This window comes from Trematomus bernacchii, unplaced genomic scaffold (genome assembly GCF_902827165.1).
Source record: "Trematomus bernacchii unplaced genomic scaffold, fTreBer1.1, whole genome shotgun sequence".
Lineage (NCBI taxonomy): Eukaryota > Metazoa > Chordata > Actinopteri > Perciformes > Nototheniidae > Trematomus > Trematomus bernacchii.
The window spans coordinates 5,244,247-5,271,554 of record NW_022987685.1 but is presented as its reverse complement, the minus strand read 5'-3'; the positions used below and the strand labels follow the sequence as shown (position 1 = coordinate 5,271,554).

At 40.6% G+C, this 27,308-nt stretch overlaps 1 protein-coding gene across 4 annotated transcripts in view; it reads right to left on the bottom strand.

Moving 5' to 3' along the window:
• Positions 1-4,115: 4,115 nt before the first annotated feature.
• The window catches only part of sorcs2 (sortilin-related VPS10 domain containing receptor 2), a 208,635-nt gene continuing 185,442 nt past the window's right edge, over positions 4,116-27,308 (bottom strand). Inside the window, exons 10-28 of one of the 4 annotated variants that reach the window (XM_034136631.1) lie at positions 24,711-24,857; positions 21,482-21,584; positions 17,473-17,549; positions 17,166-17,257; positions 15,178-15,285; positions 12,380-12,500; positions 12,149-12,282; positions 11,808-11,927; positions 11,208-11,379; positions 10,929-11,115; positions 10,551-10,684; positions 10,203-10,326; positions 9,781-9,893; positions 9,160-9,282; positions 8,858-8,957; positions 8,701-8,748; positions 8,220-8,322; positions 6,731-6,936; positions 4,116-6,041 (exon numbers count right to left, since the gene is read on the bottom strand). In XM_034136631.1, coding sequence (XP_033992522.1) covers positions 5,977-6,041; positions 6,731-6,936; positions 8,220-8,322; positions 8,701-8,748; positions 8,858-8,957; positions 9,160-9,282; positions 9,781-9,893; positions 10,203-10,326; positions 10,551-10,684; positions 10,929-11,115; positions 11,208-11,379; positions 11,808-11,927; positions 12,149-12,282; positions 12,380-12,500; positions 15,178-15,285; positions 17,166-17,257; positions 17,473-17,549; positions 21,482-21,584; positions 24,711-24,857 — 2,277 coding nt within the window. In that variant the 3' untranslated portion in view covers positions 4,116-5,976. The remainder of the gene's footprint in view (positions 6,042-6,730; positions 6,937-8,219; positions 8,323-8,700; positions 8,749-8,857; positions 8,958-9,159; positions 9,283-9,780; positions 9,894-10,202; positions 10,327-10,550; positions 10,685-10,928; positions 11,116-11,207; positions 11,380-11,807; positions 11,928-12,148; positions 12,283-12,379; positions 12,501-15,177; positions 15,286-17,165; positions 17,258-17,472; positions 17,550-21,481; positions 21,585-24,710; positions 24,858-27,308) is intronic. The other 3 variants (XM_034136632.1, XM_034136633.1, XM_034136634.1) reach the window with 3 other exon arrangements.

Genomic DNA, 27,308 nt, shown 5'->3' with positions numbered 1-27,308 from the left:
GAACTCTTTAAAGGGCTCACTTTCATTCAGTAGTAGCCTAGTAACAGGGTGTGGGAGAAGAATCACCTTTTTTCCGCTTCCCGCATATTTTGCAACTTTTCGCATATTTAGCATATTTCCGCATATTTCGCAACTTCACCCATAAAATCACATAAAAACCCCGCATGTTTAATCGCATAATCAAGGATTTTAGCCCGCATAATCAAGGATTTTAGCCTGCGTTTTTCTGGAGGGTCTAGAATGAATACCTATGGTGATAATTCAATGTAATACATCATTTTTATAGTCTGGTACCTGAAAAAGGTCAAATGGCACTGATGGAACCAGATGTAACCAAATGTGCCGAAAGCTTATTCCGCCTGGAACTTTTTTTTGCTAAACAAATTTCAAATTTCACTTGTTTTGCCTCAATCTTGATACAGGGTACTTATATGTTATAGTTTGGATTCCTAAAGCTTTTAGTCTACCATCCCATCATTCAAGGGTGGTTTTCACTATAAGTAATGTTTTTTCTTTAGGCGGAGGTAAGAATTTACCTTTTTTTGCTATGTTCCATCTGAATTTACTCTGACTGAGAAAAATCTATATTGATTCTGACACTTCTACATCCAACTCACAGATGTAACCTTGCTTTGATAAAATAAATTATTCATATAACCCTTTTAGAAGTTAAGTTGTAGTCATTTGTTTTGGGCATGTCATTTTCGAGCCTGTAACCTGAAAAACAGGCTCGGGGCTTAACAGGTTAAATAGATAAAAGACAAGGCATTACATATAATAAATTACATACACAGCATAACAAAAATTCATATTTTAAGAATAATTTAAATCAGTGTCCTACAAAGAGACAACTATATCAATGTCTCCACAGCTGTGATTGGTCACAACCTAGCAAAGCAAAATAATTGTTTTTTTCGATTATGTTGTTTTCGTAATTGTGGGAGGCCAAAATCGTAATTGCGATTAAAATACGATTAATTGCACAGCCCTATTATAAGCTACTTGAAGTTTCCGTAAACTTGCTTTTCTGTAGTTTGACCACAAATGTGCAGTATAGAGTGGTGTACAATATGCTCTGAACAGAGACATCTTCACTCCATCTGTACATGCACTAAACTTACGTAGGAGAATGTTTGCTTGTGCATACATCATGCGGCATTGCCTATAAATATCTTCATCATCTGTCATTTGTTCCAAGATATTTTAACTTATTACAGACACTAAGATTAATATCAGACAATTTAAAATCAGGACATTTTAGACATTTATCCTCTTTGGTTCTAAAGATCTTGACAGCACTCTTACTGGCGTTGTATTTGATGTCATGTTCCACACCATACACAGAACAAACAGCAAGAAGCTGCTGAATGGACCAGGATTTATCCTTTAACGCCCACATACAATTAATCTCACAGACTTTCATCTGCGTAACATTGCAAAAATCAGGCATATCTTGCCTCAAAACAATGCAGAGAAACTAGTCCATGCATTTGTTACTTCAAGGCTGGATTATTGTAACTCTTTATTATCAGGGTGTACCAAAAAGTCAGTTAAGTCGCTTCAGCTGATTCAAAATGCTGCAGCACGTGTACTAACCAGAGATAGGAAAAGGGACCACATTACTCCTGTTCTGGCTGCGTTACACTGGCTCCCTATAGAACACAGGATAGAATTTAAAATTCTTCTTCTCGCCTACAAAGCCCTTAATGGGCAGGCGCCATCTTACCTTAAAGAACTCATTATACCCTACTGTCCTACTAGGGCATTGCGTTCCAAGAATGCAGGGTTGTTGGTTGTTCCTAGAGTCTCTAAAAGTACAATGGGAGCCAGAGCCTTTTCTTATCAAGCTCCACTTTTGTGGAATCAGCTTCCAGTTTGTGTTCGGGCGGCAGACACCCTATCCGTTTTTAAAAGTCAGCTTAAGACCTTCCTTTTTGATAAAGCTTATAGTTAGGGCTGATTAGATTCAGCCCCTAGTTTTGCTGCTATAGGCTTAGACTGTCGGAGGACACATTACATTACATGTTACTTGTTAGACGCTTTTATCCAAAGCGACTTACATACTCAATACTGTGGACAATCCCCACAGGAGCAATTTGGGGTGAAGTGTCTTGCCCAGGGACACAACGACATGCTGACAGCAGTGGGATTTGAACCTGTGCTCCCCTGATCCGAACACCAACGCACAACCCACTGCGCCACACACCTTACTTCTTCCTTCTCTCTGTCTGTACCTGTTATACATGTTCAGAATAACGCAGCTTCCCCGAAATGTCATTTTGGTGTCTGTCTAAGCCGGGATCCTGAGTCGTGGCTGATCCTGTTGCTGTGGACCTGAGTCCTGGATCCTGAGTCGTGGCTGATCCTGTTGCTGTGGTCCTGAGTCCTGGATCCTGAGTTGTGGCTGATCCTGTTGCTGTGGTCCTGAGTCCTGGATCCTGAGTCGTGGCTGATCCTGTTGCTGTGGTCCTGCCTGGGTCTCGTTATGCTGCTTCCCTGATGGCTCCCACAGGATTGTTGACATCCTCCTGAATTCATCTTATTATTATTATAGGCACATGCATTTCCAAACATTTGGACTACCTATGTTGTAAAATGTATTATCTTTTCAATTTACACACGGCATCTATTGCACGTCTGTCCGTCCTGGGAGAGGGATCCCTCCTCTGTTGCTCTTCCTGAGGTTTCTCCCATTTTTCCCTTTAAACTGTGGGTTTTCTTTGGAAGTTTTTCCTTGTACGATGTGTAGGGTCTAAGGACAGAGGGTGGCGTATTGTCATACTGATATTCTTTACTAACTGTGAAGTCCACTGAGACAAATGTAAAATGTGTGATATTGGGCTATATAAATAAACATTGATTGATTGATGGACTGATCAGTGATTGGTTTGTTGTTAATTAGTAGGAGCAGCTCTTACAAAATATGAATAAAAAGCTATTAGCAATAAACGTCATGCTAATTAAATCATGAAAATGGTTTGTCATTGACACGTCGAAAGGCTTTTAAAATGGCTATCATAATTGGTAATTACATAATTATATATAACTAAGGAGAATTATAGCCAGTTAGAGGTTAGCAGTAATCACTCGTTCAAGTTAAACATAGATTCAAAATGAAATACGAATACAAATTAACTCAAATAAATTGTGTGTGTGTGGGGGGGTCGATGTGTCTTTGTTCAAACTTAATTGTTATCGCTTAAGTGAGAGGAAGTCAGTCACTCCGTTGTTTACCTTGCAAATACTGAGCTACTGGGGCCTGCAGTCGCTCAGTCTGTAGGGACTTGGCTTGGGAACTGAAGGGTCGGCTGTTCAAGTTTCGATTGGACCAAAACATAAGGAGTCTGGACTGGTAGCTGAAGAGGTGCCAGTGCACCTCCTGGGTACTGCCAAGGTTTCTGTGAGCAAAGCAACGAACCCCCAACTGCTCCCTGGCGCCTCTGTAAAAAATGCATGTGGATTATTAAAGGGTCATCTTCTCATTTAGCTCAACTTGCTTTTGGCTTGTTTTGTTGCAAAGTCTAGCTGGCTGTGTGGAGCCTCTGCTTGCACAACCAGGAATATTCGATTGGGACACATTGCTCCTTCTGCTGTAGACAAATGGAGAGAATATTTGACAAGTTTATTCACGCACTGCAAAACTATGGTTGCCAATCCTTAGCCTGACTCCTAAGACAGCAGTGACGAACACCACCCTCAGGAGAGAGGGTGACAACCAAAGCATGTAGCATGATGAGGCATGTTGGTGTCTCACTGGTGCCAATGTTCAGTAATGGAGCGTGCAATACATTACCATAAAGACAAAGTCCCCTGTCTTTCTGTACTGCTTTAACCTGTTGATATGTCTTGCTATGTTATACAGTATATATCTTTTGCTTTATAGATCACCATTTCCAGTTCCTCATTGTTGCATATTTTTAGTGATTGTATTAACTTTGTGTTTTAACTTGAGATTTGTTGCCAAAGTGTAAAGAGTGCCTGACTGTGCTACTTCCCTGAAGTAATAATGTACCAGGCCGGGTACTATCAACACTCATCACCAAAAACTGTAAAAAGAATTAGGATGTGTTCATAACTGAAACGTATATACACCAATATGATAATGCAAACAGACATACAAGTTATGGGAGTGATTTATTTCAGGATGCAGGTTCAGTGCATTAGGCTTCCTGATTAGGACACACAATTGTTTTAATAGCAAAAATTAAAAGATCAAACAAGCCCATCAGAAAGAGAAAAATAACATAAGAAAACCAGTGTGGTCAAAATTGCATGGTCGTGCCATCAGGTGTGAAACTTTCACTAATATATTGGAATATCATAATTCCTAATTACCCCTTTGTTAAGGTTAAGGGCACTGATACATGACGACACATCACTAGAGAACTAAGAACAAGTTGAACATGAGCAGAATATGTACAAAAGATGAATTAAGGTGTAAATGAGAACAAGTGAACGTTAACTGCTGTTTGTATCAAAGACAAGGCGAACCAAAGGGTGGTCTTGGTGGTAATGGTAGCACTGTAAGTCTGTCGGGGCCTTTCATTTGAGTCTGTAGACAGATGCTGTGCAGTATATGTCGACAGCACTTCTTACATCATTAGTGCAAACAAACAAACAAAAAACTTCAGCAAAAGGCAACAGAAAAAATAACCAGTGTGTACACATATTGAGAAAAACTTAGTGTATCAAAAATATCCATATACATAGTTGTCACTGTGTAGTTGTGAGTATCTTTATAAGATGAGGACTTTTTCTCCAGTTAACGATGAAGATCATCAAATTATCTTGCTCATGAGATTATACTGAACGAGTTGAAAATGGATACATGTGAAGCAGGCAATGGCGTTGAGGAAATTGGATACAGTGAGAATTTTTCAAATTCAGTAAACTCAGTGAGGATTTGCTGCAAAAATGGTGTATTTTGGTAGTAGTGTAAAACACTCGCACACATGTCAAAGGGAATATGTACAAAGTGGAGATTGTTCATATTTACATATTTACATTTACAACAAACCAAACCTTTAAGGAGACATGATTGAACATCGGGCTATGCCTAATATAGGCTGATCAACTACACCTTCCTTCCATGGTGGCGTTTGACTCCAGGGTGACAAGTCCGCTTTAACATACCCAGAAAGAGTGTGTGGGGGAAATAAATAAAACTTGACAACGGGTAATGTCACTGAGCAGATAAATATCTGCCATTTTAGGCACCATGGGACAGACGTTGAGCTCCTAAAAAGGTAGTGCTGATTTAAAACACCACACACAACTTAATATCTGAGTTACAAATGGGAAAACATTTATTTGGATGAAGTGGGATCTGGGAAAACTGTTAATGCTCTGTGGACATACTCCCCTGTGAGTAGGAATTTTAAAAAAGTGCAACACTGCCCTCTTGTGTTTGCATACTTACACTCCTCATATGCAAACGTACAAGGGCTTATCATATCCTACATTCCGTTGGGAGACCATTATTGCCTGTGAAGAGAGAGTTTCTATCATGTGTGGTAAAGAAAGAGGGAGAACAACGAGGTGGGAAGAGTCTTTTTTCTAATGTTTTTTTATGATAGATTTTACTATCCTAATGCTTAGAAAATCATTTTATAAAATCTGTCGTCGGCCACTTTACCTACAGTGGCTCTTGGTAATGGAAACCAGTGCAGTGAGTCATGCGGCTTGATTTGAGTGTCTACTAAGTGAGAGACAACATACACACAGATTCTCATAAACACAACTGAGCAAGTGTCCTTTGCGGTGACCACCACCGTCCCACCACCACCACCACTCCCAAACAAAAATAAAACACAAGGAACCCAACAGAATTACATCCAAAGCAGGAGTTGTGCGGAGGTGTAGTGTCCCAAGAAGAGGCGGAGGGAAAGGAGGAAAAGGAGGAAGGCTGAGTGGAGTCCCTGTGTTCGTTAGCCAGCTAAGCTATGCTTGCTCGTTAGCATTTTACCATGGCAGCTATCAGCTGGTCAGGTAACTATGTAGTTCTCTGGAGTTGATGCTCAGGACCACACCGGAATGGTTACCTAGCAACAAAAGAGGAGAAGAAACAGGACACAGACAAACAGATGAGCAATGCTGAAGAATACAAAGTGCAAACCATTTTCACTATGACAGACTGTGGACATTTTACAGCAACAGTAAAAAGTTGCTTTCACTTAGATCCATCAGTAAAAATGCCATATAGAGAAATACTGAATATCAATACAAATAAACATTTTTGCATACTTGAAAGCATTTAGTTGCATATATACTTGCATATGAAATTAGAAATATCCATAATTGAATAATTGATAGTTATGAGTTCGTTATGAAATACATTTCAATTTGACCAAGCTGCCATCAGTTTCAAAGCGTTCTGAATGAAAGGAATTACAAATATATTTAGCCCATTTAGTGTCAGGATCTCCTGTTTTGGGTATTCCGCATGGATATGAAACAATCACATGATATCACATAGTTACGATATGTATGAATGTGCTTCAAAATGCAGATGATGACCATATACAGTAGTGCCTTGGGAGTAACATTTGCAAAAGTTTGAAATATTGAAATATGAGTTTAAAACCCAAAAGGCTTTTAGCTGTACCAATAAAAGGATAAAAAAGGGGAAAGTCCTGTACCTTGTTGTGTGTTAGCTGCTGGTGTTAGTGGCTTGGGTTTTAGTAGCAGTGGTTAGTGGTAGTCCTTATAAGCGAACGGAAGGCGGGGCTACCTCCTGCGTTACCTAGAGTCTGCGAGTCCAGGTCGTCGTCGATGAACTCCTCCCCCTGGATGATGTGCTGTGTGTCCTCGCTGTGATTGACAGGGCTGGTCATCTCCTGCTCCTTCTCATTGCGCATCTGCGCGTAGACATTGCGGTTGCCCGGGAGCTTCCTGAAAAAAAGTGGGGGATAAGCATCCTCAGTCCTAAGCCAAGGACTTTGGAAAATTGTTGTTTTCGTAAGATGGGGCTGTAGTTTCGCACTGCATGTTCTAATTCAAGTGACTTTTTGGGGGACGTTTGTGTTTGGGAAGGTGATGAGGTGCTGCATCAATTCAAAAGATGCACAAAACTCTGTGCAGATCAGAAAGAGAGACGTTGTCATGCTGATAGGAGGAGCTATAACTGCTAACAATATGATTAAATGTGAGCGAAATGACATGAAATAAAAGTGTTATTGCGAAAAATGCAATGATGAAACAAAACAGGCTTTTGAAAGGGGCCTTTAGTGATCATCCGCTGGTCCTCTGAGGCATGTTGCTCCTTATCCACAGTAATCTCCATGATCTCAATCACATTAGACTGAACTTAATTTAAATCCTACTGTTTTGGAGAAGTGTAATCGGATCAGGGAGAAACGAGCCTGCGATGGAAGCCCAACAATGTTTCTCCCTCTGCCTCAGTACGTCCTCCAGCCTAGCAGAAGACATCCTCTTCCTCAAATCCAGTGACATATTGTTTTGCCATGGTTGTTTCCAGTCAAAGTAGGTTTAATGGGTAGGTGGCCAAGTTTGTTTGACAGTACTGTTTCACTAACCATCTTTTACAAGTAATTTAACTCACATACGGTATATCCTACATGTTCAAGAAGCTCAGTTTACATAGTGTGGCACAGTGGATCTCAAAAGCTCCCTCTCAAAGTGACTCCTGTTGTGACCTAGAAACGCATGCTCATGCTATGTGGTACGTAGTGGGCTGGAAAAAGAAAGACACACACACCCACACAAAGTTACGCAGCCATGCACAACCACATACTTTATTTTGCTTTCCTTCGTTTAGTTTGATTCATATCTTTAATAAGTCTTAAATAAATGCTTTTCGGTATAAACATGCCCAACTGTTTACTGTTATGGTTTTAGGGTGTCTACCATGCAAAGAACTCCAAATCCCTCAATATTTTTGGTTGTATTAAGTAATTTAATTATTAATCAGAGTTCAGAATTGATCATTTCCAATTTTAGACGGTTTTTGAATATCAATTACATTAATTAGTAATAAGATTCCCTGATTTCACAGTGCTATCCCTTGAGGTAATTCAATGTAAATTAAATTATATTATTCTTCATAATCAATCATGTATTGGCATTACCTCATTTTGATGCCCCATCATTATCAATACCTATGAATGATTGTACCGATATACAGTAGATATTAATAATATATATCTATAGCTCATAACCAGAACTGCTCCTACCAGTTCCCAACACAAAACATGGCTCACCTTTTGAACTTGTAGAGGATGAAGGAGCCGGTGGCGATCATGCCGATTAGGAAGATGGCTGCTAGAGCCCAAACACCCGGACTTCCAGCGGCTCCACGGTAGCCTGCGGTGATGATTACACAGATAAATAGTTAAATACCGCATCATGTTTGCAGTAAGAAATAATTCTGGTTAATTTTTACTATAGAAATCCCAAAAGATATGGAAGAAGCTCTTTAGGCAATAACTGCAGGAGCGAAGGGACAGAATTGGTAGGAAGAAAACATCCAAATGAAATAGCGTTTCTTATGTTTTTGTTGTAGAGCGCACCGTTAGACCATTCTCAACTCAGCTCAAAGGATGATCAGGTGACTGAAAAAGCACAGGACAGTACAGACAGACTCAAACTGGATTTGGAATTTTTAGGAAACCAGGAAAGGAAAAGGCACAGGAATTAGAGCGCTTTGAGGTAAAGCCGCAGGTGTAGAGTTCATGAACGCACCAGTCTTTGCTTCTGTAGTTGTTGAGTCATTAGCATTTAGACCTAGCCCTTGGACAAAATCAATAACATGTAATTATCAATAAAAACCTCATAAACGGTAGTCATATAGAGCAGACAATATAGAAGGTGATGCAAATAGCATTTAAATATACAATACCTGTGTTTGGGTCAGCTAGCATCACCAGCACTTGAAGACCTCCTCGCACCACGAAGCTGACGTTGTTGCTGTTGAAGGACTGTATGATGGCGGGAATACGCTAAACACAAGACAATATGAAATTAAACAAAGGTTATATTTTTGACTGAAGTGAACAACCAAATCAAAGCAGATGAATACAAGTCGAGCAACAAATCAATATTCACACCATAAGGACTGTACTTATATTAAAATCATATGCCTCATATTGCAATTTTTTGTTAAAGCTGATATGCTTTTCTATGCATGAAATGTGAAATTACCTTATCTACAAAAATGCTCCTCTTGGTAGGTGTGCTGTCCAGTGGGAGGACGTACAGGTCAGCAGTGGTGGGGAGGCCTGGGTTCACCACGGTAACCAGGGAGTCCAGAGGGACACCAGTGTTCTGAGGTCAGATAGTTAAAGGTCAGTCATTACATAAAGCTGAAATAATCAATATTCTGTTTATATTTATAGTGAATCAAATGATGTCGAAGGGCTCATTAGTATTGAACAGAACACATAACTCTGCAAATCCTTGGCTCTACATAGTTCTACAGCTTATTTAAGTTCATCGTTTTGGTTCTGTGGCCAGGAAACTGCTTTCATGAACTCAGTCTCCAGCCTGTTCAAGTGAAAAAGCTTTTGATATGCCTACTGTACACTGCACAGCACTAAAAAGCAGATAATGTTAGAGCCTCACTGGCTAAGTTAGAGAAGCATTTAGCAGCTAAAGATCATGGATCATGCCTGTATTAGGGAATGTGGTCAGACTGGCGCTACAGTGACTCACTATTAGTATTGCCTATTGAGTAACAAGCTGAATTACAAAACAGGACTTACCAGGTTAGTCAGTTAGCATACCAATTTCTAAGGAATAACAAAAGCATCAATGTTAATTTACCTTTGTGATTATTTTGGTGACAACCTGGCCAATGTCCTCTCTCCACTCTGGGATGTTTGGGTTGAAGCGGTCCAGGTTTGTGCTGAAACTCAGAGGGATGACCTGGAAATGATCTGGGATTGGATAGAACAGCAAGAGTAGTTAGCAATCACCACAGTCATCATTCAAAACTCATCAGCAGCTTAAAATGAGCCACATACATTACATATTGACTGCTGAAGATGAAACAGCAAATACAACAGAAAGTACAGATGTGGAAAGGCACTGTATGTTATCTGTTTTATTTACTATCACATCCAATGAGTGGATGAAATGTGGAGAGAATAATTGACCTTGACAAAAAAATCTGTTTTTTTCCTATATTCAGTTGATATTTGCTTCTGCATTTAACAAACTGAGGTGATTTGAAATGTCATTTTTACCGTAGACTCGAACTGTTCTGGTATCCTGCACCATCGAGCGGCCATTAGACGCCTGGACGGTGACTGAAAACTCTCCTGTCTCTGGGAAGCGAGTCAGGAGGCTGTTCTGCAGAGTCAGCTTGGGCTACAGGAGAAAGTCAACAGTTTGGCTGTCAGATTGGTCAACTGTGTAAACACTGAGTGTCTGAGAAGTCTGGGATCAAATAATGGCTTCTTTGACATGATGGGAGTTGCCCTGAAAATGTACTTAGGAATGTAGCCTTAAAGGAAACAAATTTGAAAAAAATAAACTAAAACTATTTTGATGGTAATGGATGGTATAAGATGGAGTTTGTAGTGTGTCCTTACCTGCAGGTTTTCTCCGATCCACCAGTTGAAGACGGACAGGTTGGCTTCAATTGGAAGAACTATGGCTGTCAGATTGACCTCATGGTTTCTCCCAGTGATGGGAACCACTTCCAGGTGCACTTTCTGCAGAGGGGCTGGAAGAGAAGAAAACATCATTTGTAAGAATACAAAGCGGAACATATAATTCAAGCACTCACATACATTCTGTTACACAAGGCACGAAAAAAGTTGAGACTGGAATTTTGCCGTCTAACCCCTTCAGACTTTACTAGGACTTCCCATTAAGACCGGCTTAGACTTGCCCTTTAAAGACTACCTTCTAAAATAGAAAATCTGCAGAGTGGTCCATTAATATCATTCAATGTCTGGAAGGCTTACCTGCGACCTGGATGTACATGGTAGCCTCATCGTGCCCTGCCATATTCTCGGCCTTCACTGTGACCTTGTAAACGCCCGGGTTTTCATAGCGATGCTGGATGGGCTCATCTGTCACCGTCAGGTTTTGGTAGATGGCTCGGACCCCATCACCGAGGTCCACCTGGTATTTTGTACGGCTGGTGTCGCCCTGGTTGGAAGAAACAGGGATCTTCAGTAAATTCTAATTGAAAGACAGTAAGAAACGAGAAAAATACAACAAGAAAACCACTTTCATCCTACCTGTTCCTGGTGGACAATGAATGTGATGTCATCCCCAGGCGCCACGGCCAACATCTGCCCTTTGATACTGACTTGTAGTCCTTTAGGGGGCAGCAGAGGGCAGTTGTGCTGTTTGGCGCTCTGCTGCTTGTTCAGCCCTCCTTCACAAACGTTAGAAATGACCTTCCTGTAGCTGAAACACAGCAGAGAAAAAAATGTAAGAGAAAGGAGGTGTATGCAGTGTACGTCTATAAGAGAATGGTTTTTTTTTAGGTTTAGATAAGATCTGTAACGATTTTTGTGACCAACAGGCTATCTGTATCCACCTGTTTCCTGCAAAGCTAAACTTAGCACATCCTGACTAAAGGGTCGTAATTAGAGAACAAACAACATTAAAGACCCTAAATATAAAAACATTAAAATATAAATGTATGAAAATATTAGACGTTATGGATCCATGTTGTGTTAAATAGCCTTTTCTGCACACTGGTACAAAATATTAATGTAAATCGCAGTTTTCCATGTGTATATGCATGTATACATGTATATATATACGTATTTATTTTCATTTAAACCCAAATATATGTGGGTGTGTGAATGTGTTTGTGCAGTTGTACAGACCCAGTGCTTGACTCGTAGGTTTGTCCTAAATGGCAGTCCTCTGGCGGTGAATCTGGATTGTGCCAGAAGTCAGCGAAGCAGCGACTGCCTTCCGTTTGGGAGCGTTCAAAACCGTAGTCACTACAAACACACACCAAAGTTACAGTTATGAACAATAGTAAGTATGAGTAAACACATTGTCCTGCAATATTACCACAGAAGCACTCTTTGCATGTTTGTAATATTTGTAGCGATGTCATGTAGCATAGCCTGGCTTTGGCGTATGTGCTGTATACGAGAACACATAATACACTAGGAAATGTGCTAAAATCAGTTTTCTTTCTACATCCTGAAGTACTCACCAGCTGAAGTCTTTCTCGTTGCATTGACACGGTTTAGTGTTGAGAGCTGAGGTGTAGCTTTTTCCTTTGATACAGAACGATGTGTCCTTCCTTTTCCTGAAACTCCGCTCCTGGCCCATAATGCACTTCTCTCCCTGAATAAGACCATGGAGAAATATAAATGTGGTTCCAAATAAAAGAAACACATGTAACACTTTGTATGTCGGTACTGTGTTTGTGTGTGTGCATTACCTGCATGTCTGTGAGCTGCCAGGACTCGTAGTCAGACTCAGTGCACTGAAGGGGGAACGACTGCCTGAAGTCCACTTTGACCAACTCCCAGTCCGACCTGTAGCTGATGTGCCCGAACACACTGCAAACACACACCAGAGGAACAATGTGACCCCTGAGCACTCAGACTTTGGGATGCAAAACACTGAAATATACAGAGATAAGGGCCAAATCACAGCTTTAGTTGTTATTAGCCAAAATGGGTACACAGCCGGATACCTAGAGTTCTTCTGACACATAATGGTAAGAAGATAAGTCCATCTGTTTGAGAGCAGGGCAATTCACAACAAGATAATCAAACTGTTAGAGCATAATTGGTTTTAGAAGTCTCTTTTTTTTGCCTGGATGTTATTTACTTAACAGCTAACCTTCAGCCATTCTAACTTATCTTACAATATCTAACAGCAAACGCATTTCCCAGAAAGACCCGTCAACGCTTTCCTGTGCGCCGACTAAACCTCAACTGACAAACACACTTCCTCTTCATACACTTCAGACTTTCAATAAATCTTAGTCTTGTCATCTGAAGGAATCTGAACCTCCAAACCCATGCATTTGAGTTATGAAATGTTCAGAAGACTTTGCGAGTCATCATCCATTTATTTCCCAATTTAGAAAACAGCTGGTTTGTATGATGTAGTGAAAATAAGCTCCAACGAAGATGCTTCTAACCTAAACTGGCTTTCAGCATTATATGTGGATTATAAATTCACTCATGAATAGAACTTTGTTACTATAAAGTCTGACAGAAGCAAACCTACAGCCACTCATCGTCTCCACTAGATGGAGGTGTTTTATAGTATAAAATAGGTAATGGTGATGTGTCGGTGAAGCAGACTGACGTAATCCAACTCAGTGACATATGACATATTTGTTGTGCTTCTACACTTTGCTACTCACCATCGTCATTACTCGACTAAGGACTCTCTAAGGCTTGTCATTGTAATCCCTTAACTTATTGTTGTTTCTTCTGGTCATCAGGGGATCAGTTTGCCCCTGATCATAAAACATAACCCACTAAATAACATAAACACCACATCTTGACCACTTTCTAGATCAGCATTTGTAGAAGTCTCTTTTCGAATGAGTACTGACACGGCTAAATTGGTTATGTTTTGGCTGCTGATTGTACGACCAAAGTTTAAAGTTCTTCCTTTTACTATTTGGTAAGAATGTTGGTGAATGAAACTTGATAACAAACAGAGGGAAACATGTAGCCTTTCACAAATGTTTTGTGAATAATAAAACATTGTCAATAATGCTAATTTATCTGGTTAAAAAGAGCAATCACTCTGTTAGTTTCACAGTGTTGAAATCATCTCTATTACTGAGTGTGTTAGCACTTTTTTCCAGTTTGGAGTAGCCACTACAGAGACAAAGAAGCTCTATTAATGAACAAATAACACTCCAATCAGTCGGAGAAGTGTTCCTTTTGTCCCTCCTATTAAAACACTGAGCTAAGAGTGAGAAAACATAACCATGTGTTTGCAAGGCATTTCAAAGAGAGCACTTGTCTATTAGAGTAAATGCAGGGATTTCTTTGAAGACATAATATTTGTAACCGTGTGTTGAGGGAATTACTATAGTGAACATTATTTGTCAGTATCAGAATCGGATGGCATGACGCTTTACTATAACGGCATGTGAGTATCAGCCCATCGAGAGAGTCTGTTCGTCTTTGATATTTGACCAGCTGTCATTAGTATGAGTGCTGGACATTCTCTGCTCCCCCACCTGTCCTTGGTGCTAAGTCACTGTTCAAAGACATCATTATGGGATGGCAGGCAGTGCAGTCAAAAATCGAAACTCAGTGGCAAGGAAATATACCCTGGCTAATCTGTCAGACATGAGCTGCCCTCAACACCCGTCTTTGGCCGCCAAACCTATCTCGACGGAGCCAGGTGTAGGTGTGAGTGTGTCGGTCTGTGTGTCTATATTGGTGTGTGTGTGACTTTGCCCTTCTCAGCAGATTACAGTTGGAAGCCTCCCTTATCTCTCCGCCAAGGCCTGGAGCCTGAGATGATGTGACAATTCTCACTCCAGCTAACTTACTGATGGAGAGATTGGGGGGAAAAAAGGGAGTGAAACAGAGGGGAGCAACTACATTTCCAACGAGATGGATCTCTTGAAGCCAATACACAAACTCTTTCAGAAGCTGCTGAAAGCGAATTTGGACTTTTGTGCTTATGAAAAGATTCAGGAAAATCTCTCGATTCAAATGTTACAGCCTTGTCAGGAGGCCTGTTTGGTTCCTGATTTCACAACAGACATGAAATATACTTTAGCTGTCCTTAGATCTGACCCCAATTTTAAAGTGTCATCTCAGAGGTTTTCAATGTGTGAGGCAGGCTTGAACAGGGTGCTCCAAAAAGTTTAACCGAGTAGGCGCCTTTTTATAAGCTTTTTCTGAGGGCTAGAGGCGAGAAATGAGACAGGGAGGGAGGGCAGAGGCATACAGGCTCCCCTCTTCCATCAACCTCTGCTGTAACAGAAATCAACCCTTCTGGAAGAGAGAGAAAACTGCAGGAAATGTACGAGTGAGGCCAGCTTCTGCTTGCCCTTTCTGACCCTCTATAGAACTCATTAGAAGCAAACAAAGAGCAGGAAGTGTTGAAAGGAGGAAGAAAAGGCTTTTATAATGTGAGTAATTCCACAGATAATTCTCCATTTAATATATTATAATTTTTCCTCATATTGAAATGGGAGCTCAGATTACTGAAGTCCTGAAACAAAAGATATTTTTTGCTTTTGAGACTCACGTCATAACCAGGGTTTCGTCTCCTGGCTCGCTCAGGAGTCCATCGACGAACACAGAGGTGCTGGTGAAGTTGTGAACAGTCCACGTCCGTCCTTCATCGATGCTAAATCTGTGGAGAAACAAGCAATGTTCACCGTCACCACATTGATTAAAGTCCCTGCAAATAAAGACATCATCGTTTCTCAAAGCCTTGCACTTAAGTTATTAATGACTATAAAAACAATACACACCCAGGATATTAATCATCTGCCACAGCCCATAAAACACTTTTTGCGAGTTTTTAGAACAGTGTGTCTTTATAACACAAATAAAAGGGACAAATTAAACAATATGATTTTCTGATGCACTATAAGCTGCAACGTTAGCATGTCTTGGCAAACTAGCTTCCAGTATTAACCTAGCGTTAATTCTATAGAGCTATCATTAGCAAATGTAGCAAGCTAGCTAGCTACAGTGGGTGTAATCTAATAGCAATTGTAGCTAGCAAATGTGCATTAGAAGTGGAGCTTGTTAGTTACAAATGAACTAAATTATATACTTTTAAATAGAGTGCACCACTTGATAATAGAAAAAAAACCTTTTTTACAGTATGTGGAATTTGATCTTACACAAATACAAACTCAAAATGACGAGTTTGAGACACATAAAGCCATCTGCCCTGCTTTATTCACTGACTCCTGCAGTCAACAGTGGCAGCAGTGCTGAGTAAATGTTACTGCATGATGGGAATCAATGAGGGATCAATTCGAAATCGAGCAGTGTGTGGCTCGCACTGAAGGCTGTGTGATGATGATGATGTGCTAACAAGGAGTACAATGTGATTATCAGCTGGTAAACATGCAGTCAGAAAGAAGGATTACAAGCAAAGCTGCTAAAGACTTTGTTGCTATGGTAAAGGCTTTGCGGATCGTATTTGTTAGCCTGCTGTCAAATTATTTGCACAAACATTTCAGATTTGTCAACTGCTCATTCAAAATAATAAGTAAGCTGTTGCGCACATAAATATGACTTTTTTTCCGACATGGGGCGTGAGAGTGTGTGAAACGTGTAAATGCTTGAGTTGCACAAGAGTTGGCAGCCCTATCAAAAATTGGGCATGACATGCTAATATGATTAAACCTCTAAAAAGGTCTGATGGAGTCCAAGTGGAACAGCATATCCCCTTTTACAAAAGTATGTGGTCTTATAGCACACCCGTATAAAAATGGAGCTGCAGTAGAACAATGGAGAAGAGTTAGACAGCTAATTAAAGCAGCCATCTAACAGAATAATGTGCTAAAAATAGAGCAAATCATTGTTCAAAATTCAGGAAAAACAATGCTGTTCCATATTTTTTTGCTTGAGAATAATGATTAATTTAGTCTTTTATTTGTATTATGAGCAGTTAAGAAGAAAATAACAATTGGGGGTCATGAAAGTCCAATACGACTAGGAATTATGTCAAAATGGAGGACAGAAATCTCCAGATGTGGTGAAATCTTCACAGTCATTTTGTGAAATGGTAGAAATTGCGCTTAATTCCCTTTTAAGACTTATTTTACAAAACATTTTCTCAGACTTCCACATTTCTGTGCAATATTTGTTCCACCACATTGCTAAAGGCTTTGGGCTTATTGATTTAGCCGCGGCAGGAGCGAGGGAAAAATGTGAAGGACAACACTCGGTGGTCTTTCGCCCAGAGACAGATGAAGGCCAGTCTAAAAGGTCCTTTGATGTAGGGCTGTGATAAATGCTTTTTTCTGGCTACTCTCTTATCTATGGATTCTCATTATTTCATCCTTATTTATTAAGGTCGATGAGATAGCATCTTGCTGAGCTTAACATTGTCTGTAGAAGGGATTTGAAATATTTTGAAGGGTAAAGGACTGGACTATGGAAGTGACTGGACTTTCTCTGTTCAGTAACAATGGAGTGGAGTTTGTATCCTACCAATGATTCATGGACTTTTGATGGGTCAGTTTTTTCAAATTAAGAGATAATGTTACTTACTTGAGTATTTTGAGGGGAATGGAGGTGTCCTTGATGGCAACAATGACCCCACCATGGTCCAGGTACAGGACGTGATGCTCCTCCTCGAAAACCTTAAAAGTAGTAACATAAAATGTTTGGAACCGAAAACATTTTCTTTCATTTTCTGTCATACTTTGCTGTACAGTTTAAGAGTAAAAACTATTTGTTTTAATATTTGTATCCTCTCAGTGTGTCTTATGATAGCAGAGGGAACATGCAGAGGGGGTCATTAACAAATACCCACAGTACAGGGAAAGAAGAAGAGGCAGGAAAGGGCAGAATGTACCTGTCTCCACGTCTTTCCGCAGTCTGAGGTGATGTACATCTCTTCCTTATACTCTACTAGCTTGGAGCCAAGGTTACCTGAAAGAAAGTTTACAAAATGACATCTGGTGGTGAGTCTTGCATGAGTCATGACACAACACAACAGATACAAAAATGAGAGAAAATACTCTAAAGAGCTTGATACCTTTCCAAATTTTATGAGAATTGCTTATTCATCTGTTTTTGAAATGACATATTCCAGGAGTCAGACATTGAAAACGACACATAACCTATTTTTTCCAAAAAGGCTATCAGGCTTCCTGAAAAGTGACCCAAAACAAGCCATGTCACAATGTTAGACAACATATTAACATGCTTTTTTTGCCACGCCAACTACATTTTTTCATGTATAGCTCATGTACGGAGCCCTGGAGGGTTCATAGAGAGAAAAATAAATAAAACGAGGCCACGTTTTATTAATTCGTGCGCACGAGATGTAATTCGTGGCCTCAATTTAAATAAAATGAGGCCACGCTTTATTAATTTGTGCGCACGAGATGTAATTCGTGGCCTCAATTTAAATAAAATGAGGCCACGCTTTATTAATTTGTGCGCACAAGATACTTTCTCGTTCGCACGAGATACTTTCTCATTCGCACGAGAAAGTTACCGGTGCGCCAAGTAGGAAGTGGAGCGCACAGGAGACAACCGTTTCATTGCAGACTGTTATGTTTATGTGGGGAAATGACAGTACATACATTATTTGAGGTATATTTCAAACTCGGACTTCATTTTAGGGACATTTCGGCCAGAGCTGTAGAGCTATTTGTTTAAGCACCGGATTCGCAAAACAGGAGAGTCTGTGAACCAGTCTGCCTTGATCTATGAATTCATGTCCGTGACTCTCACAGTATCTGCTATCTGCGCACAGAGAGCTGTGTCTTTTACGCAGCGCCTTCACTGTGTTTATCTTCAGAACAGCTGAATAGAGATTGAGGCTGCTACGTTTTAGCCACACACACACACGCACACACACACCTCTACACACATCGAACTGCCCGATTATTCCCCCTATTCCCCCCTACTCGTTTTATGAAGGAGATGTCCAGTCACCAGGGCGCATGATGTGTAAATAACCCAATTTGTCTTCTGTGAAACTGAAAAGGATATGACATTGTTTTGTTACTTTCGTTGCAGTTGTATATGTCTTACATTTAATTTAGGTTAACTTCCTGTTTTATTTAGATGCTTTTATTTTTGAAGGCGAGTTTACGCTGTTGACAGGAAGTTGTTGTTGCTATGGAAACGTGAAATGCTACATGATGTGTGTGTGTGTTCGGTGTATGTGTGTGTCCGACACCGGCATTTGTTTTCAAATTACCATGAACAGTCATTTACACACATCTGGCTAACTCCATATGTGTATTCCCAAGTGAAAGAAGTTCGTTCATCTTAATCTCGATGTAGGCTAGTGCTAAATGCTGTCGGAGTGCACCGGAACAAACGCCACTATCATAATATCTTCTGAAAACAAATGCCCGCACACACAAACATACACACACACACGCCCTGGCGACCGGACATCTTCTTCATAAAACTAATAATATGGCGTAATAATCGGGCAGTTCGATGTGTCTAACCATAAGAAAGTATCTCGTGCGAACGAGAAAGTATATTGTGCGCACAAATTAATAAAGCGTTAATTTGAAAACCTCGTTTTATTTAAATTGAGGGCAGGAATTACATCTCATGCGCACTAATTAATAAAACGTGGCCTCTTTTTATTTATTTTTCTCTCTATGAACCCTCCAGGGCTCCGTACTCATGAAATACAATACTTCAAATATTTCCTTATTTGGTGTTTTTATAATGCTTTATGGTGGTTGGCTCCCGTAGCTGACGGCAAGATACGAAGAATGACCTGGAACACTTATTTCCCCTATCTCATAAACGCACACACAGGCAGCCTTTTTATCCTTATTCAATTTTCACGACATGCTATTTTTCGCTTTCTGTCAGGAATGCCTGCAAACAAACACAACAAGGTATTAAATAAGTAAAATTGCTTTTGGTTCAGCGAAACCCTCTGAGTGCTCAGGCATGACGCAATGTGGTTTAATAGCCCGCCACTGCACAGACTGAAGGAAATACTTGTGTCATGGCTTCTCCCAGGGTAAATGGAGCTTTTTCTGGAGAAGTGGCACTTTCTATAGCTCAGCACAGGGACTGCATGCTTATAATGGAGTGTTACTGTAGAGGCTGCAGACTAAAAACAAACCACACAGCCTAACAAACACGCACACAGGAATATAATACACTGCACTATACATGATACACGAAACATAAATAGATTAAATATGATATTAACAACTTATCTGTTTTTTTTTTACCATCTACATGAATTATTAGTATATAAATAATTGACATTGTTTATACGTGTTTGTGTCAGTTATCTATAAAGAGTTATTTATAGAGGGAATTTCACTATGACTCACTCACTTGACTTTAATGCACAGCGTTTGAAAAGTGTTTTATTACTGCATGATATTAAAGATCACTTCACAGTGTGAGCAGCGTCATACATGGTCTTAGCTGTGTTTAAAGTAACACATAGCACAATAAATAACTATATTCCAGGGATAAAAAGTGAATCTAAGATGTATCATAGTTTGCAACTGCTTTTGTGAAACAAATTACACTTTGTTTCTCCACAGGGAGCTGTTTGAAGTCTGATAATTCCCTCAAGTGATTTGAGTCAGCGTCTGTTGTACAAAAAGAAGAAGCTAGAGAATCTATGGGTGTGGAGTTTGAAAGAAGTGAGTTTATCAAACATCTACAGCTCCTAATCTCTGCTGCAGGCCAACGGGGTAGTGTGGTGACAAATAGCTATATATGTGTTCTCCTTTGGAATTAGTGTTTGTAGGAAAATGGTTCACTAGGCCGAAGGGTGAGTTTGTGAAATGTGCTTCAGTTTGCATTATGCATATGTGGATTTAGTTGGCTAATGCATGTTGGTGCGCTTCCTGAAGTTCATTACAGTTCAATACAGCTTTAGCCTCTACACTGCAGTAACTCCTGTATTTCATGTGTCCACGTTTATTGGTTTTGCTGACTATTGAAGTTATACAATGCATGATAATACTGGTGAAACTCCACATTCAGCCCTTTTGAAAAGTGACTTGCTAGCAGTGTCTTTTACTTTTATTCTGGCATGATGCTTTAAGCAGGGTACCAGACATTAACAGGACAGTTACTTTAAGGTAATTAATCCTGGTAATAGTTGTAGAAGTATAGTCAATGTTTCCCTGATGACGAAGTAAACAGAAAACCACCATCTCTAACCCTCTGTTTATTCGTGTCTCTCAAGCACAGCTGTGTGCCTCTCTCTTTCTACTTTCTCCTCCGGGTCCATTATTTTCACAAAGGCTGTCCCTCGATCCCTGTCTCTTCTGGCGGTCAGTGCCTCATTCTAGATGTTTTGGATCTTTATCTTGGTCCTCTAGGAGGTTCAGTCTCTCGTCTTGTCTTCCCTTGAGTGGATGAAGTTCTTGTCTCTCTCTCTCTCACTTTTTTGTAATACTATATGTTTGAATGGTGTGTGATCTTGTATGTTTGTGTAACCTCTATCCAGGTCTACCTGATAGAGATGAGGTGGTGTGAAGTGCTTTTAGTGACACCTAAAGTTGCTTGCGTCATCCTGGATCCGTTGTAAAAATACATAATGTAACCTACATACACATGTAACCGATCTAGCTATAATTGATTCATACTGTCATTTTATTTTGTTGGTTATTCTGTTCACAGGACAATTGCACGTCTGCCATTTTGGAGGATGGATCCCTTCCGAGTAGCTCTTCCCTGTATGTTTGACGGGTGGGAAAGGGGGTTCACCATCCAAATAGAGAGTGTAAAGACATATGGTGTCATATGCTGCACCATATGCATAAATGTGTTTCAATTCTAATTGACTTGAAACACATTTATAAATGCAAGGTTGAAAGAAGGTCACATTAAAAAGTCGGGAGACTCACCAGCACCCATGATGAGACCTGGAGCAGAGTCTTTGGTGTGGACAGTCCCCGACACGTAGGGGTTGTCCGCCCAGCGTAGGTGGAGGTGGAGGTGACAGTCCGGCTGGTGGAGAGAGAACATGTGAAGACAATTTGATGAGAGGAAAGACGTATGATTCAACCACAAAATACACTATCCGACCATCTGATTGATTGTTTGAAAGTGCATTTGTAGCAATGAATCCTAAAGAAAATAGAATCACTTCAGCGAAATTGTGGGTGAACTGCTCTCGCTGAGTCATGTTTAAATAGTCTTACCTGATAATCCCGTTGCAAATACAGCTCAGTAAAGGGTTTCATTGCTCTAAATTGCATTTTACTTGGTAAAAATAAATAAAAGCGAACTCATTTTAAAAGAGAGAAAAAGACTAGACTTTCAGCAATGCAAATATTTGCCAGAGCTCCTCTGAATCTCGTCGCTTTAGTCTTAATAGGCAGAGCTTTAGGTGCTGTTTACAGGAGAACGCAAACGGTTGTATCCGCTACTTTTCTCTTTCGTATAGCCCGTTCGTTCACACGAGGCCGTAACGGAAACACGGAAACGGACCCCGCAAACGATAACGGGTCCCAAGGTGGATAGATCTGCGGAACGCTCTGGGGGGCCAAACGGCTCCGTGTGTACGTCCTATACAATCATTTCCTGATAACGATGAAGCCATAGCCCCGCCTCTGCACACCTCTGCTGCTCACTGCTGTAGCATGGTCAGTAGCTACTGTCGGTAGCTAGAGATGTTAGTGCAAAATCTACAGCTCGACCATGCTACAGATGTTAGTGCAAAAGCTACAGCTCCTCTACCACAACCATCAGCAACAAGTGGACATGGAGATTGACATGAACTACATGTTGCTAAATCCACCGTGGGGCATAAACAGAAGGGCAACCATGGCAACCATGCTCGGGGGTCTTCTTCGCTGCTTTTGGTGTATTTTCTGGCAGAAGTACAGCGCCACTTACAGGCCCGGCATATGTACTACAGCGTCTCCAGCGCTTTCGAGCGGTCTCGTGCGGAAGTACAGCGCCACTTACAGGCCCGGCATATGTACTACAGCGTTTCCAGCGCTTTCGAACGGTCTCGTGTGAACGGAATACTTTTTTGATATGGTATTCGGTTCGTTTGCGTGTAAATGGGGTCTTAGGCATTCCCTTCTAATGGCGCATTTCCACCATGGCGCGGAGCGCGGTTTAAGCGTGCCGTGTCGTGCCGTGCCCGTTTTTGGTTGCGCTTCCACTAGGCCTAGTTACGGCCCGGCCCGGCCCAAATTGTGGTTCTATCGGGGCCAACAAACAGGGCTGAGTCGGGCTGAGTATGCTAAACTAGAGAGAGGATCGCTGGCAAGGGGGCTACAACTACAACAAGATGGACATATTTGACCGTGATTTAATTGTAATACACGTTTCAAAATGATGCCGAAGTAACAATATACTGATACCGGTTAGTAAAAACCATGAATTAATGCTTTGACAAGTCTGCAGACAGACGGCAGGCGAAAAACCTTTTAAAATGCGTGTTTTCTAAATGGAGATTGGCTAAGCTAACGCAGTATATGCTCCGACCGTCCACACTCACAACAACGGCCTATACAGACATAAATAAAGCAGCGACTGTATTCACCATGACACAGGCAGTCTGTGGTGTGTACTTGTTTAACTTTTGTCGAGTTTCTGAACATATTTAAGGAGCTGTGAGCTCTGAGTGCTAACAGCTAACGGCTGTGTTGTTTTTCTGGGGTTCTCAATGAAGATGACGTCACGGCTCCGCCTACACTGCGTTACTATAGTAACTACCCCAGTTCCTAAACTGTAATGGAAGCGCAGCATGAAGTGAGCCGGCCCTGTTAAGGCCCAACGCGGCCAAGCAGTACCGAGCGTGGCCGAGGCCGACCGTGTGGTGGAAATGCGCCATAAGAAAGCTACTTTTTATACACTAATAGTACTCAAATGTGCAATATCGTTTTTATTTATAAGTGGGGACTTCTTTTAGGACAAGTTATCAGGTAGCCACAGTTACAATGAAGGACGGTCACTCACAATGTTAGGTTGGAATTGTTAAACCTGACCAACTGTTTGCAACAACATAATTGCAAGCATATTTTGGATTTACAAATACACATAAACCAGCTAAGGCGTATTGCTGAAGCTTTGGGCTTTGTTTAGGCCTGGTTCACACAGTACTTTGAATGGACATACAGTACAGTAGTTGTAACTACAATAATATTTGCGGTGCCTCAGTTATATTTTTATTTGTAGTTGAATAGTTTGTAAGCCCTGATTTTCAGTGGGGAGATGTGAGTATATTCCTTCCCGAGGTCCCTTTCATACAGACCCACATGACACGTCTTGTTAATGGAAAGTTATAAACTATATATTTTCTGTTTTGATTGCATGTGCTCTACCCTCCTTGTTGAAATGCATTACCGTGCTATTTTCATTTTAAGGAAAACACTAAATAATAGTTTTTGTGGTTTTACAATGGTTGGTGAAGAGTGACAGGATACTTTAGGCAATCACAGCTACTTTTTCAAATCAGGCATTGGTGTTTTTAGATGTTCAATGCTGCCACTGCAACCTATGCCATTTAGAAATGTCACTTTGGCTTTTCTTAAGATATTTTAAAGGAAAAGAAAGATATTGAAAAACGATGTTACACTTGAATGGTCAAGATCAGCATTTTGTAAAATAGTTGTATATGCTTATTTTGCAGAGAGATGAGGAGATAAATACCACTTGTGTTTTTTAGTATGCCCCATGCCAGCAGAAGAGAAAATCAATATGAAAAGTGTATACGAAAAACAAATCAATGCCAAGTAAAAATAAACAAACAAGACAGAAGATTAATACCTGATGCAAACCTCGCTCCTTCACACAACAACAAAACACAGTATCAAGGGGTTGCTTTAAGGAACAGTTTCACATTTTGGGAAATACACATTTCCTTTTGGATGTGTACAGGTGTAAGGGGTTGTTGTGTTGTGTCTTTTCCTCAGTTTGTTTTATTGGAAACTGACTTGCTACAACTATATGGTGTCACAGTAATTGCAAACACATTCACTTTGAAGCTGTAAAGTAATGGCAGTCGTGTATCAAACTGTAGGTCTATTGAAGACAGTATGTTTTTTAATAATTCAACTCTGGTAAAAGACAAACTCAATGAAGAAAGTGAAAGGGACCTTTAGCCGAGTCAGTACTTACTGCTTTGCAGGTTATCGTCTTGCCATTCATGTCAGTCATAGGCGGGGCCAAGAGATCCCAACTTTGCCCTTTGTTATAGGTGATGAGAGTTGTCACTTTTCCATCGATCTTCTGATTGGCTAGGAAGACTCCTTTGATCCCACGTACCTGTAAAAACATGGCAGATTTACAATAGCTAGGGATTAACAATACAAAATGACTATTTTAATATTAGCCTTCCAGCCGTTTCTTATGGTAAACGTTAAAACATGTAGGCATGAGTGAGAGGTAAGGCCCCAGCCACACGAGGACGATAACGGTCATATCCGCTACAGCTCCCTATCATATAGACAGTTTGGCCACACGAGGCCGACATGGAAACGCATACAACGATAACGATAACGGGTCCCAAGGTGGGTAGATCTGCGAACGAAACACTCTGGGGGGAACAACGGTTCCGTGTTTACGCCTATACTATCATTTCCTGATAACGTTGAAGCAATAGCCCCGCCTCTCCCACCTCTCCTGCTCAGAGATCAGCTGCTGGGCTGTCAGAAGAGGGGGAGGAAAAGAGAGGCTCCGTTTTTTATTCTTATATTATTATAAAGAGTCGTTATCAATTTGTTTTAAAGCTCAATAAATAACAAAGAAGACCTCTGACCGGCACTTTTCTAATTTTGTCCGGAAGATTTCAACTTTAACGGACATGTTGACCGGCGAAAAAAAATCTAACTGAAACTCTGCCGCACGGTCCCCTCGTCCCTTGGAAGAGGCGGAGAGGTGGGTGTTTGTCATCTGCTGGTGGACTAACCGGAGAGATTTACAGCAGGAGCAAACGCTTGCCTCGGGGAGGGAGAAAAAGAGCCAGAGCGTCCACAGCGGAGAATAAACAGAAGGACAACCATGGCAACCATGCGCGGGAAGTCTTCTTCGCTGCTTTTGTGGCAGGAGTACAGCACCACTTACAGGCTCGGCATATGTGCTACAGCGTCTCCAGTGCTTTCGAGCGGTCTCGAGTGAACGGACACGTTTCTGGTGCATATTGCGTGTGGATGGAATACTTTTTTGATATCGATTTCGGTCCGTTTGCGTTATCGTCCTCGTGTGGCTCCAGCTTAAGTCATTAAATCGGCAAACTGACACCCTTATGTGAGTAAAAATATGTACCTTTAGACTTTTTAACGTTTGAATAGCACACATTAGCCACCATACAAGTATTCAGCAGCTTGAGCAGTCACAACCCTGTATCTATTAAACTCTTACCTTACTCTAAAAACTGGCCCTCAAATGATATTCATAAACATAGACACATGAGGTGAGGATAGTAAGTGGTTAAACTATGTAGAATTTTCTAAAAAGATTCCAAATATAAAACAGCAGCAACTGGATTGTAATGCTATCTTGAACAATACAACTGCATTGAGAAAATTAACCAGAACATCAGATAATGCACCCTTTAACTTCAAGCAGGGTTTTGAAAATGTAAAGCAGCAATGCATGTCACTTGGGTAATGAAAGGAAACCACTGACACATGAACTGCAGGCCAGTAAAAGTTACATTTTCTGTAATTGATACATAGATGTCTTTTTGCAGCTGCGTGGTTGCTCACTCCATGCTTTGAAGTTAAAACATTACACAGTGAACCGATAAAGGCCATTTAAACCGAGCCGCATGTTAGACATGTCTCAATTTGCCGAATTCCCCAGCTTTGGTCTCTATCTATAATTTAGTAGTGCTGCATATAAAGCAAATTGTTTGAGTGAAAGTACATGAGCCTGCATTCATTGCCTCTGGAGTTTAATAATAATAGAGACAGAATCAGTTTTTTTCTGTTTAGCATGATTAATTGGTTCTTTTTCATGACGTGGTTATATCCACTTGAAAGCACTTTCACACCAATTGGCTTTTCATTCTCTGGGAGAACACTCTTGATAAAGCTCCCCAGAAGGGACAGAACTTACATTTATAGCAAGCTTGGGTTTGGACTCAGCTGTGTACCTTTTATAGAATGTTAAGGTATTCTGAGACTGAAGTACTCTATGGCTATCAACAGTGTTTTTTTATTTTTGTTTTGTAGGCAGACCATGCAGGCCTCAGAGAGATAAACTTGGGCCTGCTACCATAGTTTTACTGTATTTTGTTTTGAAAATCCACAGCAGAGGTTTGTGTCGTACTATGCGGTGTATTTTGCATATCTCTCAGTAGCCAACGATCTGTGAGTCTGTTGGCTCGGACATAAACTCCGTAATAAATGTAGTCTACATTTCATAAGAGGTGTAAAACCTGAGAGCATTTTAAATCGCATTTGAACTAAATGCTTATATAATCTGTAGTTGTATTTGTATTGTTGATTTAATGTGTGAACGAGGCGATATAGAGAAGGTTAAACTGTCATTATTAGGCTATAATTTCATATATACTGTTGGAATGGTAAGCAGGCCTATTGTTTTTGGATATTTGTGGAGTTAAATGGTCCGTGAGTGTTTTTTTATTGGTTAAGTGGTCCTTGGTATGAAAAAGTTTGAGAAACACTACGCTAGTGGATTGTCAAAGGGGGAGCCTCGCTGCGGGGAAATTATACATATGGCTAGTCCGCCCCTGAAACATTTCTATGCACA